The following is a 24,591-nucleotide window of genomic DNA, read 5'->3' on the forward strand; positions in this document are numbered from 1 at the left end:
TTTTGTATGGAAATGTAAAACTTGTTCAGGATGGGAATACAGAGCACTACCTGGGCTAGGGACTGAATGGAGGGCACTCTCAAATGCCTCACATCAAAGAGAATCAGCAGTAACATTAGAGTAATTCCTCCTCTTCCTCTCTCCTTCGCTCCTGGTGCTGGCGGAAGAGAGAGTGAGAGAGAGAGAGCGAGAGAGGGAAGGAGAGGGGTGGGGAGAGACCTTGCCCCCAGCAAACCCGTCCGCCACTGCTTCTTCTCCGTTCTCCGGCTCTCACTCTACTGACCAGCAAAGCCAGTGATTTATGGAGCTGGAGAGAGGGGGTTCACTCCATGGACTCCCACCGAAAAAAGGTGCTCCGTGCCGGAGGCTGGGCCATTCATCACCATGTACCGCCGTGTCACATTGTTTATCATACAGACTCAGTCTAGCATGGGTGCCCCAACCCGTCCCCTTCCCGCCACAACAACCCACACCATGCAAACATTATTCAAAGATTGGAGCCCTCTCTTCACAAGGCTCTATTGCCTTTGGTCAAGCGGGACGAAAGGGGAAAGAGAGAATATGAAACGTAATAAGCTTTAAGGCTGTTGTGTGGAAGTGTCAGGAATCAGGATGCTGCTGGTTATAGCGGCTATTGAGAAAAGTATGAGAGGAGACCGACTGAATCCTTAAGTCAATGTAAGGCTGAGCTTGGACTAAACTTGGCCTTAGTTTGATGAAGCTCAGCTCAGCATTAGCCAGAGGGGGAGCCAGGTCATATAGAACAGTTAGCTCACATTCCTTCAGGGATGGAGCCTTCCACCAGTCCACCATAGATGCTGCTGTCTGCCCCATTATCCGACTGCCTGCCCATGATGCTCTGCTCTGCCCTGGGTGGGGGGGGGGATATCTACTGTAGGTCACTAAACCATTGGTGGGCTTCACTGGGATATGTGAAGTATTTCTTTGTTTGTGTGACTTTTTTTTTCTCCCTTACTAGCTCTGACTTTACTGATAGTAACGTTATTGAAGACACATGTATTTTCTATGCCTGTGATATGTGGTTGTCCCACCTAGCTATCTTAAGATGAATGCACTAACTGTAAGTCGCTCTGGATAAGAGCGTCTGCTAAATGACTAATGTAAATGTGTGTTTATGCTTCCACTGGTCCTGGGCCCTTGTTAAGGTCAACGGCATCATGAACTTTACCAAGTACCAGGACCTTTTTGTCAAATACCTCGTTGCCTCTGCCAGGAGGCTGAAACTTTGCCGCAAATGGATCTTCCAGCAAGACACAAACCTCAAGCACACATCAAAATCCATAAAGATTTAAACTGACCACAAGATCAACATTTTGCAATGGCCATCTCAGTCTCCGGACTTGAACCCCATTGAATCCCTGTGGTTTTAATTGAGGAGGGCAGTCCATCAGAGCAGACGAAGGATATCAAGGTCTAAGATCCCTCCCAATGTGTTCTCAATCTCATAAAACATTTTAGAAAAAGGCTCAGTGCCGTTATCCTCGCAAGGGGAGGCATTAAAAGATATTGAAAACAGGGGTGACAATCATTTTGACCCCTATCTTTTTGATATTTGCTTTTATTACTTGTTAAACAAAATCCCTTTATTATTTTCAAATGTATTAGTATAAAATAATATAGTAGTTTTTTTTTTTTTTTACCTACAACATAACTCAGTATTTTTATTTATTTTATGCATCTTAATCAAGGGTGCCAATAATTTTGGACCTGACCGTATATAAAGATGGGTATTAGGACTGTGCATGCCTGAGTGTGTAACATTAGCTATCTGTGATATAAAGAAAGAGTGCCGGTCAGTGTGCTTGATGGGTAAGTATCAGTCTAAGACCTGAATACACAGTTTGTGCATGAAAGCACATATGGGTTCTATTAAAAGACAAAGACAATTTGCGAGGGAGTGTGCTTGAATGTCTCCACACAAAGAGAGAGCGAGAGAGGAGAGACATAGAGAGAGAGAGAGAGAGAGAGAGAGAGAGAGAGAGAGAGAGAGAGAGAGAGAGAGAGAGAGAGAGAGAGAGAGAGATAAAGAGATGGGGGAAGAGAGAGAGAGAGAGATAGAGAGATAAAGAGATGGGGGAAGAGAGAGAGAGAGAGAGAGAGAGAGAGAGAGAGAGAGAGAGATAGACAGAGATAAAAAGAGAGAGAGAGAGATAAAGAGAGAGAGAGAGAGAGAGAGAGAGAGAGAGAGAGAGAGCGAGAGAGACAGAGACAGAGATAAAGAGAGAGATAAAGAGAGAGATAAAGAGAGAGAGAGAGAGAGAGAGAGAGAGAGAGAGAGAGAGAGAGAGAGAGAGAGAGAGAGAGAGAGAGATAAAGAGAGATAAAGAGAGATAAAGAGAGATAAAGAGAGATAAAGAGAGAGGGGAAGAGAGAGAGAGACTCCCTGCCTAATCCCGGAGACCCTGTGTCTGTCACTGACCTATATTGACTGCTATTACAAGTCCCTATTTATTTTCAACCGCCTTATTTCTCTTCTCCCTTTGGAAAATCACAGGCCGGCTCTCTACCAAACAATAACAGCGGAAGGAGGAGCAGGAGGAGGAGGAGGAGGGTGGGGGTGTTTGGGGTGGATTATGTTCCAGACACATTAATAAAATATGGTCACAGGCCAGGTGCACATTGAATCTCTTTAAAAGTGCCTGGAGGCATCTTTGCTCTGTCTCATCGTGGTAGTGTGTGCTGTGCATTAGATCTTACCATCTGCCGGTTCCCTTACCCATAATACAGCAGCAGGCACAAACATACCTGAGGAGCGGAAAAACGGTCACCATGCCCACGTACACGTCAACACACAAACAAACACCCATGCGAACGTGTAAACACCCACTCACTCACACAGTCACACACTAAAACATGCTGACACACCCTGTGTTGGCCCATGGGATACACAGTTTGTGTGTTTGTGTGTGTGTGTGTGTGTGTGTGTGTGTGTGTGTATATGTGTGTGTGTGTGCGCGTCGGGCCACTGACAGACACACACCCTGGCCACCAGCGCTTTGCACCGAACCTCATAAATAAACGCTTCGTAGATGTTCAATTAAGGCCCTAATTAAGTGATTAATTAAGACGGACCGTCCGTGACGTTGATAGAGACTCGTTCCAATGAGACGAAGAAGGGGTGTACATTTCCATAATGAGCTTCCCTGGATGTGCTTGTGAAGGTGGCCTCTGTTACTGATGCAGCTGGGATAGATGCTTTCTCAATGATCAGGAGATCATGGTCTCGCTGCTATGAAGTGGCTGTGTGTTCATTCATTGTAGTATTAGTATTATTATGACTAAATACAGAACATGAGCTAATCTCCTAGGAAGGCTCTCAGGGGGATGTCTTTGCTACATGTATTTACACACATCGTGCTTGTATCAAACATACAGTGAGGGAAAAAAGTATTTGATCCCCTGCTGATTTAGTATGTTTGCCCACTGACAAAGAAATTATCAGTCTATAATTTTAATGGTAGGTTTATTTGAACAGTGAGAGACAGAAAAACGCATGTCAAATATGTTATAAATTGATTTGCATTTTAATGAGGGAAATAAGTATGTGACCCCCTCTCAATCAGAAAGATTTCTGGCTCCCAGGTGTATTTTATACAGGTAACGAGTTTAGATTAGGAGCACACTCTTAAAGGGAGTGCTCCTAATCTCAGCTTGTTACGTGTATAAAAGACACCTGTCCACAGAAGCAATCAATCAATTAGATTCCAAACTCTCCACCATGGCCAAGACCAAAGAGCTCTCCAAGGATGTCAGGGACAAGATTGTAGACCTACACAAGGCTGGAATGGGCTACAAGACCATCGCCAAGCAGCTTGGTGAGAAGGTGACAACAGTTGGTGCGATTATTCGCAAATGGAAGAAACACAAAATAACTGTCAATCTTCCTCGGCCTGGGGCTCCATGCAAGATCTCACCTCGTGGAGTTGCAATGATCATGAGAACGGTGAGGAATCAGCCCAGAACTACACGGGAGGATCTTGTCAATGATCTCAAGGCAGCTGGGACCATAGTTACCAAGAAAACAATTGGTAACACACTACGCCGTGAACGACTGAAATCCTGCAGCGCCCGCAAGGTCCCCCTGCTCAAGAAAGCACATATACATGCCCATCTGAAGTTTGCCAATGAACATCTGAATGATTCAGAGGAGAACTGGGTGAAAGTGTTGTGGTCAGATGAGACCAAAATGGAGCTCTTTGGCATCAACTAAACTCGCCGTGTTTGGAGGAGGAGGAATGCTGCCTATGACCCCAAGCACACAATCCCCACCGTCAAACATGGAGGTGGAAACATTATGCTTTGGGGGTGTTATTCTGCTAAGGGGACAGGACAACTTCACCGTATCAAAGGGACGTGGTCCTCTGTAGCTCAGCTGGTAGAGCACGGCGCTTGTAACGCCAAGGTAGTGGGTTCGATCCCCGGGACCACCCATACACAAAAAATGTATGCACGCATGACTGTAAGTCGCTTTGGATAAAAGCATCTGCTAAATGGCATTATTATTATTATTATTTATTATTATTACGATGGCGGGGCCATGAACCATCAAATCTTGGGTGAGAACCTCCTTCCCTCAGCCAGGGCATTGAAAATGGGTCGTGGATGGGTATTCCAGCATGACAAAACACATGACCAAGGCAACAAAGGAGTGGCTCAAGAAGAAACACATTAAGGTCCTGGAGTGGCCTAGCCAGTCTCCAGACCTTAATCCCATAGAAAATCTGTGGAGGGAGCTGAAGGTTTGAGTTGCCAAACGTCAGCCTCGAAAACCTTAATGACTTGGAGAAGATCTGCAAAGAGGAGTGGGACAAAATCCCTGTGCAAACCTGGTGGCCAACTACAAGAAACGTCTGACCTCAGTGATTGCCAAAAAGGGTTTTGCCACCAAGTACTAAGTCATGTTTTGCAGAGGGGTCAAATACTTATTTCCCTCATTAAAATGCAAATCAATTCATAACATTTTTGACAGATTTTTTGTTTGTTATTCTGTCTCTCACTGTTCAAATAAACCTACCATTAAAATTATAGACTGATCATTTCTTTGTCAGTGGGCAAACGTACAAAATCAGCAGGGGATCAAATACTTTTTTCCCTCACTGTACACACAGAAACCACAGTTCCTGCACACACACACAGACACAGGGCCGGCCCTAGCCTTTTGGGGGCCTAAGCAAAATGTTGTTTCACGGGCAAAACCTTTTAGTGGCCCCCCTCTTGATGGCAGAGATAAAAAACATCTTCACCTTTTACCATGGGCCACAGAGAATACTGTTTGCCGCAATTCTACACATTTTGCCATGGGGCGGAGAGAAGTTTCTGCAATTTTATAACACATTTCATGATATTGTACTCATTTTGCCATGGGGCGGAGATAAAAATGTGCAGTTGTACAGCTAATTTCCTGCAATTCTACATATCTTGCCATAGGGTGGAGGGACATTTTTGCCATTTTAAAGCTAATTTCCTGCAATTCTACACATTTGATAGTGGCTAGACTAATTTACCAATCAAAAAAAAAATTCCTAATTGAGGGACTGTCAATGACTGACGTAACAAGAGAAAAACTGCTGATGCACAACCAAATTGCACCTTGTGTATTCTACTATTCTAACTCTCAACAGTAAGTTGAGAACCCGACTGAGTCCCCCCCCAAAAAAAATAAAAAAAAATAATAAGTTGTCGGGCCCCCTAGTAGCGACGGCTTATGCCGGTTATGGTGCCGGCCCTGCACACACACACACACACACGTACACACACACACACACACACACACACACGCGCACACACACAGGCCTCTTTTATTCTGAACTCACAGGAGACCCACTCTCCCCCCGTTAGTGAGCCCCACTCGAAGGTTCCTACCTGGGCCTCCCTCCAGCCTAATTCTCCATGACAGTGATGGATGCTTGGGGGTTCCTGCACCGCGCTCCCTAATAATAGGAACTTGTTGCATAAGAAAGGAGTCGGGGAGTCGGGGGGCTACTAGTAAAACGCTGTGATTCAGATTAATGGTTCGCCAGGGAGACACATCTTTACTTGGCTGTGCTGTGGCTACGGTAACCATGGCGGTGGGCGCTGCCTCTGGGCACTATTTAACCCTTGTCTGTGATGTTCCCATGCCGCTCCGCGCGCTGCCACCGGCTGAGTGTGCCCGTCATTCTGACCCAAATAAGTCTCAGTGACGCTGGGTTGTGTTGTCCAGATAGCTCTCATTGATTCTCTCTATGTTGACTTAGAGCCTCATTTCTCACCCGACTATCACATTCAGGGGCTTTGTAGTGGGGACACTAACCACGATAACTGGAAGCGCTTTATCAAACCTGGCTCTGTTATATGTTTCTACACTCCTTAACAAATACATTTTCCTAAAGTAGATAATCTCTTTTCTCTCTCTCAAACAAACACACATACATATAAACAAACCAACACATACCTTTCTCTTTTAACATCTTTTTCATGTTGATCCCAGCCTCTCTTTCCCCAAGGTCTCCATCAACAGGATTCATCACTAAAGGAACACACACAAGTCAGTGTATAACACATGTTTATATGCAGATGTGTGCAGGTGTCCTTCTTTGTCTGTTTATGCCGATTATTTATTTACAAACAACTGTCCAGAGACAAGGTGGGAGAGAGAGGAGAGAGAGAACAGGGAGAGAAAGAGAGAGAAAGAGACAGACACGGAGACTCAGAGAGACAGAGACATAGAGAGAGACACAGACAGACTCAGAGAGACAGAGACATAGAGAGAGACACAGACAGACTCAGAGAGACAGAGACATAGAGAGAGACACAGACAGACACAGAGACATAGAGAGAGACACAGACAGACACAGAGAGACAGAGACATAGAGAGACACACAGACAGACACAGAGAGAGAGACATAGAGAGAGACACAGACACAGAGAGACAGAGACATAGAGAGAGACACAGACAGACTCAGAGAGACAGAGACAGAGAAAGAAAAAGGTGCTTGTGTCTCACCCAGGCGGTCGGGGGTATGTTGGTGCGGGGCTGGGGAGCTGGAGGCACTGCTGCTGGGGTGTGAGGAGGGCTGGGAGCCCGGGCGAGGACCTTCCTCCATGGAGGGCACCGGAGAGGGGCTGTCCTGGACACACTCCTGCCACAGAGACCGAGGGTCAGACTGGTAAAAAGTTAATTCAGCAGAGCCACACACACACATTTATAAACACACACACTTAGCTAGCTAAAACACCTGTGGCCACCTCACATCTGCTGGCCTCTCATCCCTAAAACTCCTAACGTCAGACAGGGAGATTAAGCCCTCTCCTCTCCTCTCTGATATCTATATAGGTAGGGTAAGGCAAACAGGCTGGGGTGAAGGGGATGCTGGGAAAGTAAACAGCACCAGACGCTGCTCTCTCCCTCTGCCATCTGCGAACCGGGTGGCACTATTTAAATAGAGCAGATCTACGGTATGACGGGGCCCTCTGCCCTCGCCACCTCGCCAAAAACACACCCCTCCTCTCACTTTGTGTGCAGGACACTGAAAATACACCCCAACATGCATGCCTGTCTGGAGCAGGTCACTAGGGAAAGGGTGCTGTCTGGATGGGTGAGCTAAACAGTATTACCCATTTCAGACAGAAGATGTGGCATATCACCTGTAAAAAATATAAGGCAATGTTTCCCTTTCAAACAGCTCCTAATTGACCACTTTCTTGCAGGTAGACCCCTTTTATACATATCAGTGGATAACTGGCAAATTGGGAATTGTGGGTTAGTGTTGTTAAACCATGGGAGGCTGTTTGCATTTCAAATTAGGGAGGTTTTAAACAATGGATCTACCTGCAAAAAAGCAGAGAACCATTCACACAGACCCGATACCTGTATTTTGGTTACAGGGTCTGTGAAAATGGAGGAATCATGACTTGGTCTTTAGTTGGCTTTTAATTTGCCATGTTTTTCCCCTTACCCCTTTCAGTTATAGCAAAAAGCAGGTGAAAAAAAATCAGGCATGTTAAATTAGTGGAAACTTTGTCTGTGTATGAATGGTGTATATGTGTGAGTGTCTGATTAAAAACAAATATACATTTATGTAGAAAGGAATTATGTCAATTGATCAACCTGATGCTGGAATATAACAACAGGAAATGAAAGTATGGCTAGTAAAGGCATTAATTGAACGTAACAGATTTTTGTGTGGTTGTGTGTCTGTCTATCTGTGTGTATTTGTGTGTGTGATATATCCCCTGCCTGTTCTGTAAGCCCCTGGCTGTCTCTGACACGAGCCGTGAGTCTCAGCGATACACACACACACATTCCCGTAGCAGTCTGCCAACCCCCTGTGTAGGACACGTACCCATCCTCTCTGTTCTGGCCTCATGTGGGGAGACTGAAGGAAGAATCTACTCAGTATACTCCACCATATCTACAGATCCCTAAATACATCCATGAGATTTGAATACTAATGTCATAAAAGCCCTATTATTTCTTATGTCGATATTAACATACTTTCCAATGTGGAATTCTACTCATTACTAGCCTCTAGAGCTGAATTCTACACCGCGTCAACAGTGCTGATATGGTACTCACAGCCTAACATGCATTTTAAATGGGATGAATGTCTCTCACTTCTGTACATACGGTTCTAATATCACTAGTGGTGTAGTGAGCAGTGTTGGAATACATTCACAGATGGATGGTATGAACTGTGAACATGTGTGTGTGTGTGTGTGCATATGTGTGTGTGTGTGTGTCTTTCGTCTTACCTTGATGACAGACGCTCCTGCTCTGGACAAGGGGCTGTGCATCTGAGCTGCAGCGGCCATGTTTGCGATGGTGTTCAGGTGGTTCATCTGGTTCATTGCCATGGCAACAGAGGCAGGCGGCAGGCTGACGGGCAGCAGGGGGTGGGGCATCATCATGAATGGAAGGTCCAGTCCTGCAGAGAGAGAGAGAGAGAGAGAGAGATGAAGGAATAGAGAGAAAGAGAGAGAGAGAGAGCGAGAGAGCGAGAGCGAGGAGAGAGAGAGAGGGAGGGGAGAGAGAGAGGGGGGAAGGGAGAGAGCGAGAGAGAGAGAGAGAGGGGGAGAGAGAAAGAGAGAGCGAGAGAGATGAGAGAGAGAGCGAGAGAGCGAGAGAGCGAGAGCGAGAGCGAGAGCGAGAGCGAGAGAGCGAGAGCGAGAGCGAGAGAGAGAGAGAGAGAGAGAGAGAGAGAGAGAGATGGATGGATATTTAACCTTTTCCTACACAGTACACTATTACACTTTATTAGATACGTTTGTATCACTTAAACCATAGCACAGACAGACGACCATACAGAGTTGGTGACAGACTGAGGGAGATGTGTGGAGAAAGGGGAAGGAGGGAGGATGTGTGTATGTGTCTGACTCACGGTTGGCCAGTAGGTGGTTCTGCTGCAGGGAGCTGAGGTGGGAGCTGGACAGACCGTGCTGCCCTGACAGGCCTGCGTGACCGAGGCCATGGGCAGCACCGGAGGAGGGGGGAGACTGGAGCTTCTCTTTGTCCCAGGAGGACTCGCTGCCACCTGGGGACACATACAGGGGAGACATGGGGCGGGAGGGAGGTGAGTGGAGGAGTCCAACTACACAACAGCTCAGCAGCACACATCCCAATGGCATGAGACTAGGGTGGCCTGGGAAAGCCTAGCACAGCCCTGCCTTGTGAAGACTATGTAAATAGATAACTGTAGATCCCTGTGAGATCCACATTCCGGCTCGGTTACACCTGAGATATGGTACTATGTGACAGAGGAGAGCATACCTGCAGTGATACACACGGTGTTGGGCGTTATTACAGTAAACACTACAGGCAGGCAGGCCATCCATTAGAACGAGGCAGAACGTGGCACAGGAAATCACCTATTTCCTGTCAAATCCCAGCTTTAGGCCTTTAAAGGGTTAACCCGTTCCAGTCAATGCTATTCACGGCTGAGTGTCTCATATACATAAATAAATCAATAAAATGAAATGTAATGGAGGCCCAGTTGTGAGGAACCATAAAAAGACTTAAGTAGAATTAGGGGAGGGGGGGGGGAAGCAAAACAAGAGGAATCGAAATCATTGTATAATTCGGCTTAATAAGCAACTGAAGTCCTCCGAGTGAAATAACAGATGGTATTTTTGCAACAGATTGCAGTGAGTGATTATTTTAATAATAATGCGAATTAAATTCTTCCTCTGTAGAATCTCCCGCTTTTCAGTGGGGACCCATTTGAATGAGAGAAAAAAAACAATCAGCTCAACTAATGGCTGAGTCCAACACCTGAGGCCAGAGTCCCTCAGAAGAGAATGTGTATTTGGGACACTGTGTGAGAGAGGGTATTGTTTAAGCCTGCGAGTAAGTTTGAGCACGAGCGTGTTATTGTCTATGACCGTGAAAGGCACAAATTGATATTTGGAGTGTAGTGTGTATTCGAATGTATAGTATGTGTGTGTAAAAGCATGGGGATGAAACAAAAGGATGGAGAGGGGGATATGTCTGGGAGGATGGATGAAAACAAGTAGAGAAACTATCACAGTGTCGTTATGAACGGTTTCATCATGTATATACTTAATCTAAGTGTTATTCAATATTCTTAAGCGGCACTGGCGGAGTTATAAGACGCCAGTAATCCTGGAAAGGATGAGACCTTTGAAACAAAAGACGAGAGCACTGAAAGACCAAATAAAGGCTTAGTGAGGAATGTCTTCAAATCTCCTCCGTTCCAGGCTTTGGAGAGAATGGGGCCTGAAGGGCACAGAGGAGAGCCAGGTCTCAGGAGAGCCGTGGCCTATCCCTCAGTCCAGGTCTACTGGGACCTCTTCCTCCTAATGCAGCGGCAGCCTCTAACTCTTATTGGAGGTCCAATAACTCAACCGTTTGACCTTGGTGACCGGACCACTTCGGTGGCAGTTCGGCTCGGACTTGAAGTTCCCGTTGGTGCAGTATATCAGAGGACGGGGGTGTTCAAAAGTCTCCAGCACTGGTGCTGATGGCCCATTTGGGCTGCGTCCAAGGGCTCCCCCAACGTTGGCTAGAGGCGTAATTAGCCAGAGACCATGCCAACGTGGAGAGAGAGGGAGAGAGAGAGAGAGAGAGAGAGAGAGAGAGAGAGAGAGAGAGAGAGAGAGAGAGAGAGAGAGAGAGAGAGAGAGAGAGGAAGATAGAGAGAGAGAGAGAGAGAGAGACAGAAAGAGAGGAAGATAGAGAGAAAGGGGGAGAGAGAAAGAGAGGAAGATAGAGAGAAAGGGGGAGAGAGAAATGCCATTAAGGCAGCGATTCTGTGCCCTGTCCGTCCGTCAGTCATGCTTTGAGAATGTGTCCATCAGGGTGCGTCTCCTTAGCCCTCGCTGACAGAGCTGGTTAACAGGATGCTTTAAAAAGCCCAGTGTAATTACACCGCACCTACACTACACTACACTGGACCTGAGACCCCATACACTACCCTCCCTTAGCCCAAACCTAAGACATGTCTCACACCTCCTCTGTCTTTCTCTCCAGCTTAGCATCTGTCTCTCTATCTTTCTTTCATATCTCTCTCGTGTTCGCTCCATCTCTACCTTTCCATTTCCCCATCTCTCTCTCTCTCCCCCCCCCCCCTCCCCCCTCACTCTCTCCATGGGAAATCAATTAAGCCTGGCTGATCCAAGGACATTCAGTTACAGTAAAGCAGCAGAGGAAAATTACGGCTCAGCGACACCTTATTCTCAGGATCAGTAATTATGCCCTGAGGAAAAGCAGCGTTTCACTGTGTATGCACTCTCAACTAGATATCCATGTCAAATACAGAAAGTAAACCCAACAACAATCATTTCAATAGTCATGGTCTGTACATACTACATGGTGTTATTCTATCAGTCTTTGCTGGTATATTCCCTTCTGTCAGATATCATTCTCTGGGTACTATCTAGTTCTAAACTCCTATGAAATTGAACTTCTATGAAAAAAGAAACAACAGACATGATAAGATCTACAGGTAACAGCCAAAATGATGGAAACACTAGGAAATGAGGGACACAAAGTATATTGAAAGCAGGTGCTTCCACACAGGTGTGCTTCCTGAGTTAATTAAGCAATTAATATCCCATCATGCTTAGGGTCATGTATAAAAATGTTCAGCAGGCCATTATTTTGGGTACGCCCCCATAGGATGACAATGCCCCCATCCACAGGGCACGAGTGGTCACTGAATGGTTTGATGAGCATGAAAATGATGTAAACCATATGCCATGGCCGTCTCAGTCACCAGATCTCAACCCAATTGAACACTTATGGGAGATTCTGGAGCGGCGCCTGAGACAGCGTTTTCCACCACCATCAACAAAACACCAAATGGTGGAATTTCTCGTGGAAGAAAGGTGTCACATCCCTCTAGTAGAGTTTCAGACACTTGTAGAATCCATACCAAGGTATATTGAAGCTGTTCTGGCTCGTGGTGGCCCAACGCCTTATTAAAACACTTTATGTTGGTGTTTCCTTTATTTTGGCAGTACTTTATTAGTCTATACGGCAGGGATCATCAACTAGATTCAGCTGCGGGCCGATGTTTTATTGAGCGGATGGTCAGGGGACTGGAACATAATTACAAATCATTTGTAGACTGCAAATTGACCGCAAGAACCCAAACAGATATAATATTTGACTAAAACATAATAATTTCAAACCTTGCTTACATTTCTATACGGTCACATGCACTGAGTGTACAAATTTAGGAATACCTTCCTAATATTGAGTTGCACCCCCTTTGAAGTTAGCGATTTCAAACGTGCACTACCACTCGAAAATTTTATAAATATCCATTGTTTAACGCTTACTGTCTACCTGTGCTTGTCCTGATTGTTATGGAGTTGTCAGTTGGAATTGGAATCCATTGTAAAACAATTATAATAATGCTTTCTATGCGCCCCTGCCAAATCTAAAAAATCTGCCGTGAAATGACGGGCTGCTGCTTCTGCATTCACAAACAACGTCTCCCTTGGCAGAGGTCGTGTAAAATGCTACTTTTATAAAAACTACAGATTTTATCACCCAAAGAAAAGCATGCAGTTACACAGGACAAAAGTAGGTACAAGGTAAGCATTAAAGAATGGACATTTTTACAAGTATCGACTGATAATGACTTGATGTAGTTGGCGGTACACACTTCTGGCACCATCACAACTTAACTCCGTAGAAGACATTATACACTGAGTGTAAAAAAATATTGAGTTGCACCCCCTTTTGCCCTCAGAACAGCCTCAATTCGTCGGGGAATGGACTCTACAAGGTGTCAAAAGTGTTCCACAGGGATGCTGGCCCATGTTGACTCCAATGCTTCCCACAGTTGTGTCAAGTTGGCTGGATGTCCTTTGGGTGGTGGACCATTCTTGATACACACGGGAAACTGTTGATCGTGAAAAACCCAGCAGCGTTGCAGTTCTTGACACACTCAAACCGGTGCACCTGGCACCTACTACCATACACAGTTCAAAGGCACTTAAATCTTTTGTCTTGCCCATTCACCCTCTGAATGGCACACATACACAATCCATGTCTCAGTTGTCTCAAGGCTTAAAAATCCTTCTTTAACCTCACTCCTCCCCTTCATCTACACTGATTGAAGTGGATTTAATCAGTGACCAATAAGGGATCATAGCTTTCACCTGGATTCACCGGGTCAGTCTATGTCATGAAAAGAGCAGGTGTTCCTAATGTTTTGTACTTTTATGCGTGGGAATACTTTGGAACAGATTTCCAAAATTAAAGTAACTTGGAGCTGATTTGCTGGTGTTTTTACAGTCTTTTATGTCCAACAATGAAACATTTTTTGCAATTATTATTTATTTATTTTTGCTCAGAAAACATGGGGGCCAAATAAAATCACCCTTGGGCCAAATTCGACCCGCGGCCCACCAGTTGGGGAACCCTGCCATACAGGATGGACATTTGTGTTCTACTTATCCCCCTAACCCCTCCGATACACACACACATATACAGAAACACACAAAATAGCTGAAAAGGTGCAGAGAGGGAGGAATTTGGAGGCTTGGCCAGTGTCACTCCAGACCCCCTTTGGTCCAGTGCATTTGACTGGAGCCATTGGCCTGGTTTCAGCTAGGTCTACCATCTGTCCCCTCACCCTCACAGGGCTCCAGTCCTTACCTCCACAGTCTGGACATGCCGTGTGGTTCCTCAGACACACACATGGACAGACAGACAGAAAATCAGCTAGAAAGATGTGTCGGCATCGAGTAATTGTCTCTGGCCCCCTCCCAGTTAGGGGAAGTGACGAGCTCTACAGCAGAGTCTCAGCACTTAATCGCTGGTTGAAAACTGTTTTCTGCCCCTCCCAAAAGATAACATTTGTGGATAATTGGCCCTCTTTCTGGGACTCACCCACAAACAGGATCAAGCCTGACCTGCTGAGGAGTGACGGACTCCATCCTAGCTGGAGGGGTGCTCTCCTCTTATCTACCAACATAGATAGGGCTCTAACTCCTTTAGCCCCACAGTGAAATAGGGTGCAGGCCAGGCAGCAGGCTGTTAGCCAACCTGCCAGCTTAGAGGAGTCTGCCAATAGCATAGTCAGTGTAGTCAGCTCAGCCATACCCATTGAGACTGTGTCTGTGCCTCGACCTAGGTTGGGCAAAACTAAACATGGTGGTGTTCACCCTAGCAATCTTATTAGGATAAAGACCTCCTCCATTCCTGCCATTATTGAAAGAGATCGTGATACCTCACATCTCAAAATAGGGTTACTTAATGTTAGATCCCTCACTTCAAAGGCAGTCATAGTCAATGAACTAATCACTGATCATAATCTTGATGTGATTGGCCTGACTGAAACATGGCTTAAGCCTGATGAATTTGCTGTGTTAAATGAGGCCTCACCTCCTGGTTACACTAGTGACCATATTCCCCGTGCATCCCGCAAAGGCGGAGGTGTTGCTAACATTTACGATAGCAAATTTCAATTTACAAAAAAAAAAATGACGTTTTCATCTTTCGAGCTTCTAGTCATGAAATCTATGCAGCCTACTCAATCACTTTTTATAGCTACTGTTTACAGGCCTCCTGGGCCATATACAGCGTTCCTCTCTGAGTTTCCTGAATTCCTATCAGACCTTGTAGTCATAGCAGATCATATTCTAATTTTTGGTGATTTTAATATTCACATGGAGAAGTCCACAGACCCACTCCAAAAGTCCTTCGGAGCCATTATCGACTCAGTGGGTTTTGTCCAACATGTCTCTGGACCTACTCACTGCCACAGTCATACTCTGGACCTAGTTTTGTCCCATGGAATAAATGTTGTAGATCTTAATGTTTTTCCACAAAATCCTGGACTATCGGACCACCATTTTATTACGTTTGCAATCGCAACAAATAATCTGCTCAGACCCCAACCAAGGAGCATCAAAAGTCGTGCTATAAATTCTCAGACAACACAAAAATTCATTGATGCCCTTCCAGACTCCTTCTGCCTACCCAAGGACGTCAGAGGACAAAAATCAGTTAACCACTTAACTGAGGAACTAAATTTAACCTTGCGCAATACCCTAGATGCAGTTGCACCCCTAAAAACGAAAAACATTTGTCATAAGAAACTAGCTCCCTGGTATACAGAAAATACCCGAGCTTTGAAGCAAGCTTCCAGGAAATTGGAACGGAAATGGCGCCACACCAAACTGGAAGTCTTCCGACTAGCTTGGAAAGACAGTACCGTGCAGTACCGAAGAGCCCTCACTGCTGCTCGATCATCCTACTTTTCCAAATTAATCGAGGAAAATAAGAACAATCCAAAATTTCTTTTTGATACTGTTGCAAAGCTAACTAAAAAGCAGCATTCCCCAAGAGAGGATGGTTTTCACTTCAGCAGTGATAAATTCATGAACTTCTTTGAGGAAAAGATCATGACCATTAGAAAGCAAATTACGGACTCCTCTTTGAATCTGCGTATTCCTCCAGGGCTTAGCTGTCCTGGATCTGCACAGCTCTGCGAGGGCCTGGGATCGGGAGAGACACTTAAGTGTTTTAATACTATATCTCTTGACACAATGATGAAAATAATCATGGCCTCTAAACCTTCAAGCTGCATACTGGATCCTATTCCTACTAAACTGCTGAAGGAGCTGCTTCCTGTGCTTGGCCCTCCTATGTTGAACATAATAAACATCTCTCTATCCACCGGATGTGTACCAAACTCACTAAAAGTGGCAGTGATAAAGCCTCTCTTGAAAAAGCCAAACCTTGACCCGGAAAATATAAAAAACTATCGGCCTATATCGAATCTTCCATTCCTCTCAAAAATTTTAGAAAAAGCTGTTGCGCAGCAACTCACTGCCTTTCTGAAGACAAACAATGTATACGAAATGCTTCAGTCTGGTTTTAGACCCCATCATAGCACTGAGACTGCACTTGTGAAGGTGGTAAATGACCTTTTAATGGCGTCAGACCGAGGCTCTGCATCTGTCCTCGTGCTACTAGACCTTAGTGCTGCCTTTGACACCATCGATCACCACATTCTTTTGGAGAGACTGGAAACCCAAATTGGTCTACACGGACAAGTTCTGGCCTGGTTTAGATCCTACCTGTCGGAAAGATATCAGTTTGTCTCTGTGAATGGTCTGTCCTCCGACAAATCAACTGTACATTTCGGTGTTCCTCAAGGTTCCGTTTTAGGACCACTATTGTTTTCACTATATATTTTACCTCTTGGGGATGTTATTCGAAAACATAATGTTAACTTTCACTGCTATGCGGATGACACACAGCTGTACATTTCAATGAAGCATGGTGAAGCCCCAAAATTGCCCTCGCTAGAAGCCTGTGTTTCAGACATAAGGAAGTGGATGGCTGAAAACTTTTTACTTTTAAACTCGGACAAAACAGAGATGCTTGTTCTAGGTCCCAAGAAACAAAGAGATCTTCTGTTAAATCTGACAATTCATCTTGATGGTTGTAAAGTCGTCTCAAATAAAACTGTGAAGGACCTAGGCGTTACTCTTGACCCTGATCTCTCTTTTGACGAACATATCAAGACTGTTTCAAGGACAGCTTTTTTCCATCTACGTAACATTGCAAAAATCAGAAATTTTCTGTCCAAAAATGATGCAGAAAAATTAATCCATGCATTTGTTACTTCTAGATTAGACTACTGCAATGCTCTATTTTCCGGCTACCCGGATAAAGCACTAAATAAACTTTAGTTAGTGCTAAATACGGCTGCTAGAATCCTGACTAGAACCAAGAAATTTGATCATATTACTCCAGTGCTAGCTTCCCTACACTGGCTTCCTGTTAAGGCAAGGGCTGATTTCAAGGTTTTACTGTTAACCTATAAAGCGTTACATGGGCTTGCTCCTACCTATCTTTCCGAGTTGGTCCTGCCGTACATACCAATACGTACGCTACGGTCACAAGACGCAGGCCTCCTAATTGTCCCTAGAATTTCTAAGCAAACAGCGGGAGGCAGGGCTTTCTCCTATAGATCTCCATTTTTATGGAACAGTCTGCCTACCCATGTGAGAGACGCAGACTCGGTCTCAACCTTTAAGTCTTTACTGAAGACTTATCTCTTCAGTAGGTCATATGATTGAGTGTAGTCTGGCCCAGGAGTGTGAAGGTGAACGGAAAGGCTGGAGCAACGAACAGCCCTTGCTGTCTCTGCCGGGCCGGTTCCCCTCTCCACTGGGGTTCTCTGCCTCTAACCCTGTTGCAGGGGCTGAGTCACTGGCCTGCTGGTGCTCTTTCATGCCGTCCCTGGGAGGGGTGCGTCACTTGAGTGGGTTGAGTTACTGACGTGATCTTCCTGTCTGGGTTGGCGCCCCCCCCCCCTTGGTTTGTGCTGTGGTGGAGACCTCTGTGGGCTATACTCGGCCTTGTCTCAGGATTGTAAGTTGGTGGTTGGGGATATCCCTCTAGTGGTGCGGGGGCTGTGCTTTGGCGGAGTGGGTGGGGTTATATCCTTCCTGTTTGGCCCTGTCCGGGGGGTTTCTTCGGATGGGGCCACAGTGTCTCCGGACCGCTCCTGTCTCAGCCTCCAGTATTTATGCTGCAGTAGTTTATGTGTCGGGGGGCTGGGGTTAGTTGGTTTTACCTGGAGTACTTCTCCTGTCTTATCCAGTGTCCTGTGTGAATTTAAGTATGCTCTCTCTAATTCTCTCGTTCTCTCTTTCTCTCTGAGAACCTGAGCCCTAGGACCATACGTCAGGACTACCGGGCATGATGACACCCTGCTGCCCCCAGTCCGCCTGGCCTTGCTGCTATTCCAGTTTCAACTGTTCTGCCTGCGGCTACGAAACCCCTACCTGTCCCAGACCTGCTGTTTTCAACTCTAAATGATCGGCTATGAAAAGCCAACTGAGAGACCTGAGCCCTAGGACCATACGTCGGGACTACCGGCCGTGGTGACTCCTTGCTATCCCCAGTCCGCCTGGCCTTGCTGCTATTCCAGTTTAAACTGTTCTGCCTGCGGTTATGGAACCCCTACCTGTCCCAGACCTGCTGTTTTTAAACTCTAATGATCGGCTATGAAAAGCCAACTGAGATTTATTCCTGATTATTATTTGACCATGCTTGTCACTTATGAACATTTTTGAACATCTTGGCATGGTTCTGTTATAATCTCCACCCGGCACAGCCAGAAGAGGACTGGCCACCCCTCATAGCCTGGTTCCTCTCTAGGTTTCTTCCTAGGTTTTGCCTTTCTAGGGAGTTTTTCCTAGCCACCGTGCTTCTACACCTGCATTACTAGCTGTTTGGGGTTTTAGGCTGGGTTTCTGTACAGCACTTCGAGATATTAGCTGATGTAAGAAGGGCTATATAAAATAAAATTGATTGATTGATTGAAAGAACAGCACCAACATTACCCCACAACCAACCCATCATCTGGCCTGAAAGGTTGCAGTAATTCATTATATGTGTGTTATGTTTGAGTTCAGTATGCCTTGAGAGGAATTACGTTCAAAACCTGCTTTGAGCAGCAGTAATGAGAGGATGCTATTTGTTAGTTGTTGTTATTTGTTCTGGTGATCTAAGAGGGCTTGGCGGAGGTCTATGATGACACATTGTTTGGGCTGGTAATGGGGTTGGGGTTCTTGTGGCCCCCTTCTGAGGATCTACTGGGTTGACGTTTGGAGGTCACTGTGAGTTACGAGCGCGGCTGGGGGACCACAGGCCAGTCCCCTGGATGTGTGTGTCTGTGTGTATGTGTGGGAGCCGTGGTGTATACAGTGAGAGGGTCTGTTTATGGGAGACGACCCTCTCCATTAGCACTGCCTTAACATGTTTACTACCCAGCAAACAAAACACACATCTCTCTCTCTCTCTCTCTCTCTCTCTCTCTCTCTCTCTCTCTCTCTCTCTCTCTCTCTCTCTTCTCTCTCTCTCTCTCTCTCTCTCTCTCTCTCTCTTCTCTCTCTCTCTCTCTCTCTCTCTCTCATCTCTCTCTCTCTCTCTCTCTCTCTCTCTCTCTCTCTCTCTCTCTCTCTCTCTCTCTCTCTCTCTCTCTCTCTCTCTCTCTCTCTCTCTCTCTCTCTCTCTCTCTCTCTCTCTCTCCCCTTGCTCTTCTGCAAGGGACAGTCTGTTGTCACTTACAAACCACAATGATGGACAGTAAACTGTGTGTACCTTTTTTAAGAGAAAGCTTGACTATACAGTAGTAGGTTATGTGTTATTGTCAGATGTACAGACAGAGAGCATTATGAAAGAGGATTAAGTTGTTAAATTAAAGATTGCCCTTCCTTTGTGAGTTGCTCTAGATTATATTAATTGAGGTGATTGAATTTATCGAGTTCTTTCTTTACGCTAATCATATTACTAGCATGCCGATGAAGAGGTCAAACCACTCATTCCGTGAGGACTACATCTTTTTTCTATTCCTTTCTTCAAAGAAACCATTAGTGTTCACCAGGCTGGGAACAGAGAAGATGATCTGTGTTTCACTGGGACACCTTTCATCCAGTTAAAACCAAACATACCGCATAGGAGAGGATAAACACAGACAGAGAGACACACTTTGATAAACAGACACACACACGCACACACACACTATCCGGGAGCACATTAACAGCTTGTGGTGGGTGCGGGCGGAGGGCGGCACGCTGGCACTCTGTTTGTCATATTTCTTGTGGGCCTCGCCATCTGCCGGGGTGGCATTTTCATGGCTGTTTACCCTGACTCCCGCCAAGGAATCATCTGCCACTGTATAATGCCGTCCGCTGAAAAAAAACGGGGATTAAGTTGGTAATGCAACTGAGACTATAGCTAATTTGGTGTAATTGGGAAGAAATGAAGATAAATGAGGCTGAGGAAGGCAAGGCAATCAGTGTGGCAGGCAGTACAGCTGTGCTTTTGGCCAATCTCCCCCCTCCGGCCCCCCGCGCTCAACAAGGTACATGCAAATCCACACTAATGACAAATATGCTAGCCCCTCACCCAGCACTACCCCAACACTACCCCAGCACTGCAGCTCTGTGGCACGGCCTTTACTTTTCACCCAGTTTGATTCATTCTCATCTGAGACTGAGAAGAGTGTCGGCCATAAACAATGTCCTTCGTTTCACTCCTCAAAATAATAAGTAGCCTAATATGCAAAATAATCATATTTCTACACCATGACATTCATTTTAAATAAATAAATAAATAGTTTATTATGGCAACATTTCCTTTAAAGAAAGGAAACCATTTGGATCAACCGAATCTGAGACCAATCAATAGAAAAGCTAACTCAAGTTGTGACATTAGCATTAGGGTTCCATAACACCTTGCATGTTGCCCGTCCAGTGCAGGTTTACAGTAGTAATTAAGAGGCTGCCGGCTAAGATTTACATTTATTTCCCTCCCCTCCCTTTAACAGTGACAGTTAGGGGATGATTGGGTGTTTGTGAGAATGGCAGTGTGTTTTAGGCTCTCTGTGGGGTGCCCGCCATGTCCCCTGCACCCTCCAGGGCTGTGCCAGGCACCCCCCTGGCATCCCCCTCACTCTGCCAGATGTCCCTGAGTCTACACCCCCGGCCCCAACCCAATCCCAACCCCAGCTCCCAATAGAGGAGACCCTCATAGGCCTCAGTATAACTGGCATTCATCACACCCCCACCATGAATCCATAAGTGTCTGAAAGTGCTGCTGTTGTTGTTTGTGTTCATACTGTTATACTTTATAAATGCAGGCAATATCAAAGCTAAACACTGGGAAGTCTTAGAAAACCTTCCTTAAATCAAAACCTGCCCAGTTTGGCAGGCTGGAAGAAGAACTAATTCAGCCTTGCAAATTGTGCATCTAATGTACAGAGGTAACAGCACTGTACCTAATGCAATACACTGCAGCTAATCCCTAACAGCCCAGCATGGCCAGTTGGACAGATTTCATGTCTACCAGCGGTAAATCTTATTACTAGCCATGAGTCAGGTTTGAACATGTCTGTGAGAGGAGAAGCAGGGATTGCTGAGAGGACACAGAGACATAAGTCTTTACATATTTATGAAAATACCTGTTTACCGGGGTGGGGGGGCTGTGGGGATCCTGGGTGGGGAAAACCTATTTACACGCAATAACAAAGAAGTAATGAAGAAAAAACATTTAAATTGTCAGTCATTAATTCCCTCCCAAAACAATGAGTACAACCCACCAGAGGCCCTGGCAGAAGAGGGTTGGAATTGAAAGGAAAAAATGATTAAAGAGGTCTCTTAATGAAGTGTTAATTGCTGTGAGGAGAGGAATGGAAGTTGGAGGAGTTGAGCGGGTCTGACAGAGAGACAGAGGAGAAGGGGTCTATAGAACCATAGTCTCTGAGCCCAGGCAAGGTGTTGGAGGTAGAGCCCTATGGCCAGACAGGGGAAGGCCAATAGGAACATGATGTGGACACATCCTGTTATGACAAATCAACTCTTAATGGTGGTGGAGGATGTGAAGGGATTCTGACAGACAGATCTGTGACATTAAAGAGAGACACTGTGACACCGTAGCGCTGCTGCTGCACGTGTCATGACATTGGATAGTCATCTATCATGAACCATTATGGACAGGGTGGCTGTATAGGCTTAATACTATGTAATTCAATGTAAGTGTAACCATAAGCATTTCTCTGGCCAAAAACTGCATGTAATGTAGCATTCCTTGGAAATAATATTGCATTTTTACCCTGGTATAATTTCCAGGGTATTTACAAGCAATCGTCAGACTCACCTCCTGTTCTTGGTTCTAAGCATCTAAACATCTGTTTTTTGTAAGATGGCTGTGTATTTCGCTTCCCCTTATCAAGGAGACACATTAATGGCCATCAGAGTGCCTGGCTCCCTTTGAATGGTTTATAGCGGCGTGTCTTTGATTAAAGTAGTTCTCACCGCACAGAAAGGGAAGGAGATGCCTCTTTGATATCGCCCTGCGTTTACATATCAGTGAGCACCACCAAAGACTGGAGCTGAGCTATTCTCCTCAACGCCGTTCGCAGAAAACATTTGAGCCAAAGAAAGTGCATCAAACATGCAAACAATCTGCCACAAACACATGTGCACTTTCACACACACACACACACACACACACAAGCATAGAAACACACTCTCTCATACACTCTTACAGGAAAACATATACACTCAACCCCTTCATAAATAGTTTCTCTCCACTGTCAAACAGGCCCATGATAGAAAGTGTCTGAGTTTGGGATCCATGAAGTGTTTATCCTCTGTTGGCTGCAGCTAATTTGGTATTTAGAGCTGAAAGTGTCTTTACAGGTTTTCATTAGGCATCATTTTGAGGCTCATTTGAAATCAATCCCCTCTCCGACGCTCCGGCCTGCTCGGATGTCAGCCGGATGAAAAATGATCGGAGGCAGAGGGGCTCCTGACGGCCCCCCGTCCGTTGCGCTCGCCCGCGCCGTTAATACAGTATCATCTGGTACCAAGAGCAGGCAATTCCCCCATCTCATTACCAACAGGATCTGTAGGTCATTACGCTGGATGGATTCCCATTATCTGGACCAAGGGTTTTAGTCTAAAGATGGACGCCTTGCACTATTTCTCTCTTCTAAACACACTCCCTCTCTCCTCTTCACCTGACTAACCTCTCTCTCTCTCTCTCGACCCATTCACAGATACGGCGCCAAAGAGGTCAGACTAAGGAGAGGGTCAGAGCATCAGAGTAAAGGTCCTCCTCTACTCTACTGTACATGCCACTCTGTTGAAGACACTCTAAAAGGGCTTCCATCAGGCAGTTGATTAAATTGTGACACTGCTGACATGGTCTCGTCAAGGTCGACACTCTGACTGGGAGAGATGGAGAGGAGGGTTCATGTCATACTCAGATCATGTGATTCTTCTTCTTCTTCTTCTTCTTCCACAGAGGGCTGCTGTCGTTTGTGACAGGTCTGCCCTTCATGTCCATTTCCTGTGTGAACAACCATGAGGCAGTGCACCCTGTGAGGGGGGCTGCGGGGCTGGTGTCTCCAGCCTGTCCCTGTGTGTCTCATGTGGCTGAGGACTGCTGAGTGGGCTGGTGTCTATCACAGTGTTGTGGCCTTAGAGGTGGCTCTGCCGTGAGTTAGGGCAGGCTTTCCTTGGCAGAGGGAGGAACAGGCGACACTGAGAAGCCAGACACAGAGCAGAGCCGGTCAGAGTAAGAGTTGTATTTGACCAGCCGGTTATCTGACACTGTAGCCTAGCGTGGGCTAATCAATGGTGCTCCTCTCCAATACCCAGAGACATGGTAGTGACATGGGGGAGAGCATGTATGTCATGCATGAGAGGTAGTTCTCTTAATGGGATTGGCTGTGTTTATACCCATGTGGTGTGTGAGCATTTCTGTGCACACATCATAGTGCATTTCTATATATGTCCTCTGGTCCAGTGATGTGTGTTTGTACATGTGTAACCTCCTGTATATAACTACTGGTGTGTAGTGTACAATGAGTGTGTGTGTGTGTGTGTGTGTGTGTGTGTGTGTGTGTGTGTGTGTGTGTGTGTGTGTGTATATGTCTCCCAGAGTGTGCTGTGCAGAAGCCTCAGTGTGAGTGGTCAGTATGCAGCCCCTGTCTCTCTGAGGGACATGATTTATGGAACATTAATTCCTGATGGCTGGAACTGGGAGAATATTTCAGCTGGAGGACGAAGGGCTGGAACATTTTCTGAGCCGTCAGCAGGAAAGACAGAACAGATCAGGGGTGCTTCAGCCATTTGAGGTGACAGCACTTCTCTGATCCATACGTATAACCTGCTCTTCTATTTCTTAGATAGAGAGGCACTAGTCATGTCAAACACAGGCCCAACATGAACAGGGTTACTGTGCGTCTATCTGGCAGACTGTTATGGTATAACGCATTATGAAAATTCATATTATAATGAGAGAGTGGACTCTTAAGAGAACACAAAGCAGATTTCTGTATCTATGTTGTTCATTGAATGGTCTTGCTGAATACTTTGCAACTCTCATTTCAGTATTGTCTGTGGTTTAACATCAGTGCTGTTCATTTGGTTCCCACAAGGGGCAGTATAGTGAGCTCAGAGTCTGTGAGAGAGGGTCTGAGCCATAGACTGATGGTCTGAAGAGAATAACCACATCACTGAGCTCAGTAACTGTATACTCAAACGACACCACAAAAAACACTTATGATGTGATTGACAATGTCAGGA

General features: G+C 45.7%; 1 protein-coding gene across 1 annotated transcript in view; it reads right to left on the reverse strand.

Annotated features, from left to right (window-relative positions):
* The window catches only part of dacha (dachshund a), a 76,361-nt gene that overhangs the window by 18,978 nt on the left and 32,792 nt on the right, over positions 1-24,591 (reverse strand). The window contains exons 4-7 of the mRNA XM_084178949.1: positions 9,381-9,533; positions 8,755-8,927; positions 7,007-7,142; positions 6,455-6,529 (exon numbers count right to left, since the gene is read on the reverse strand). Of these exons, the coding sequence (XP_084035075.1) occupies positions 6,455-6,529; positions 7,007-7,142; positions 8,755-8,927; positions 9,381-9,533 (537 nt within the window). The remainder of the gene's footprint in view (positions 1-6,454; positions 6,530-7,006; positions 7,143-8,754; positions 8,928-9,380; positions 9,534-24,591) is intronic.

The sequence above is a fragment of the Coregonus lavaretus genome, assembly GCF_964263955.1.
Source record: "Coregonus lavaretus genome assembly, chromosome: 15".
Lineage (NCBI taxonomy): Eukaryota > Metazoa > Chordata > Actinopteri > Salmoniformes > Salmonidae > Coregonus > Coregonus lavaretus.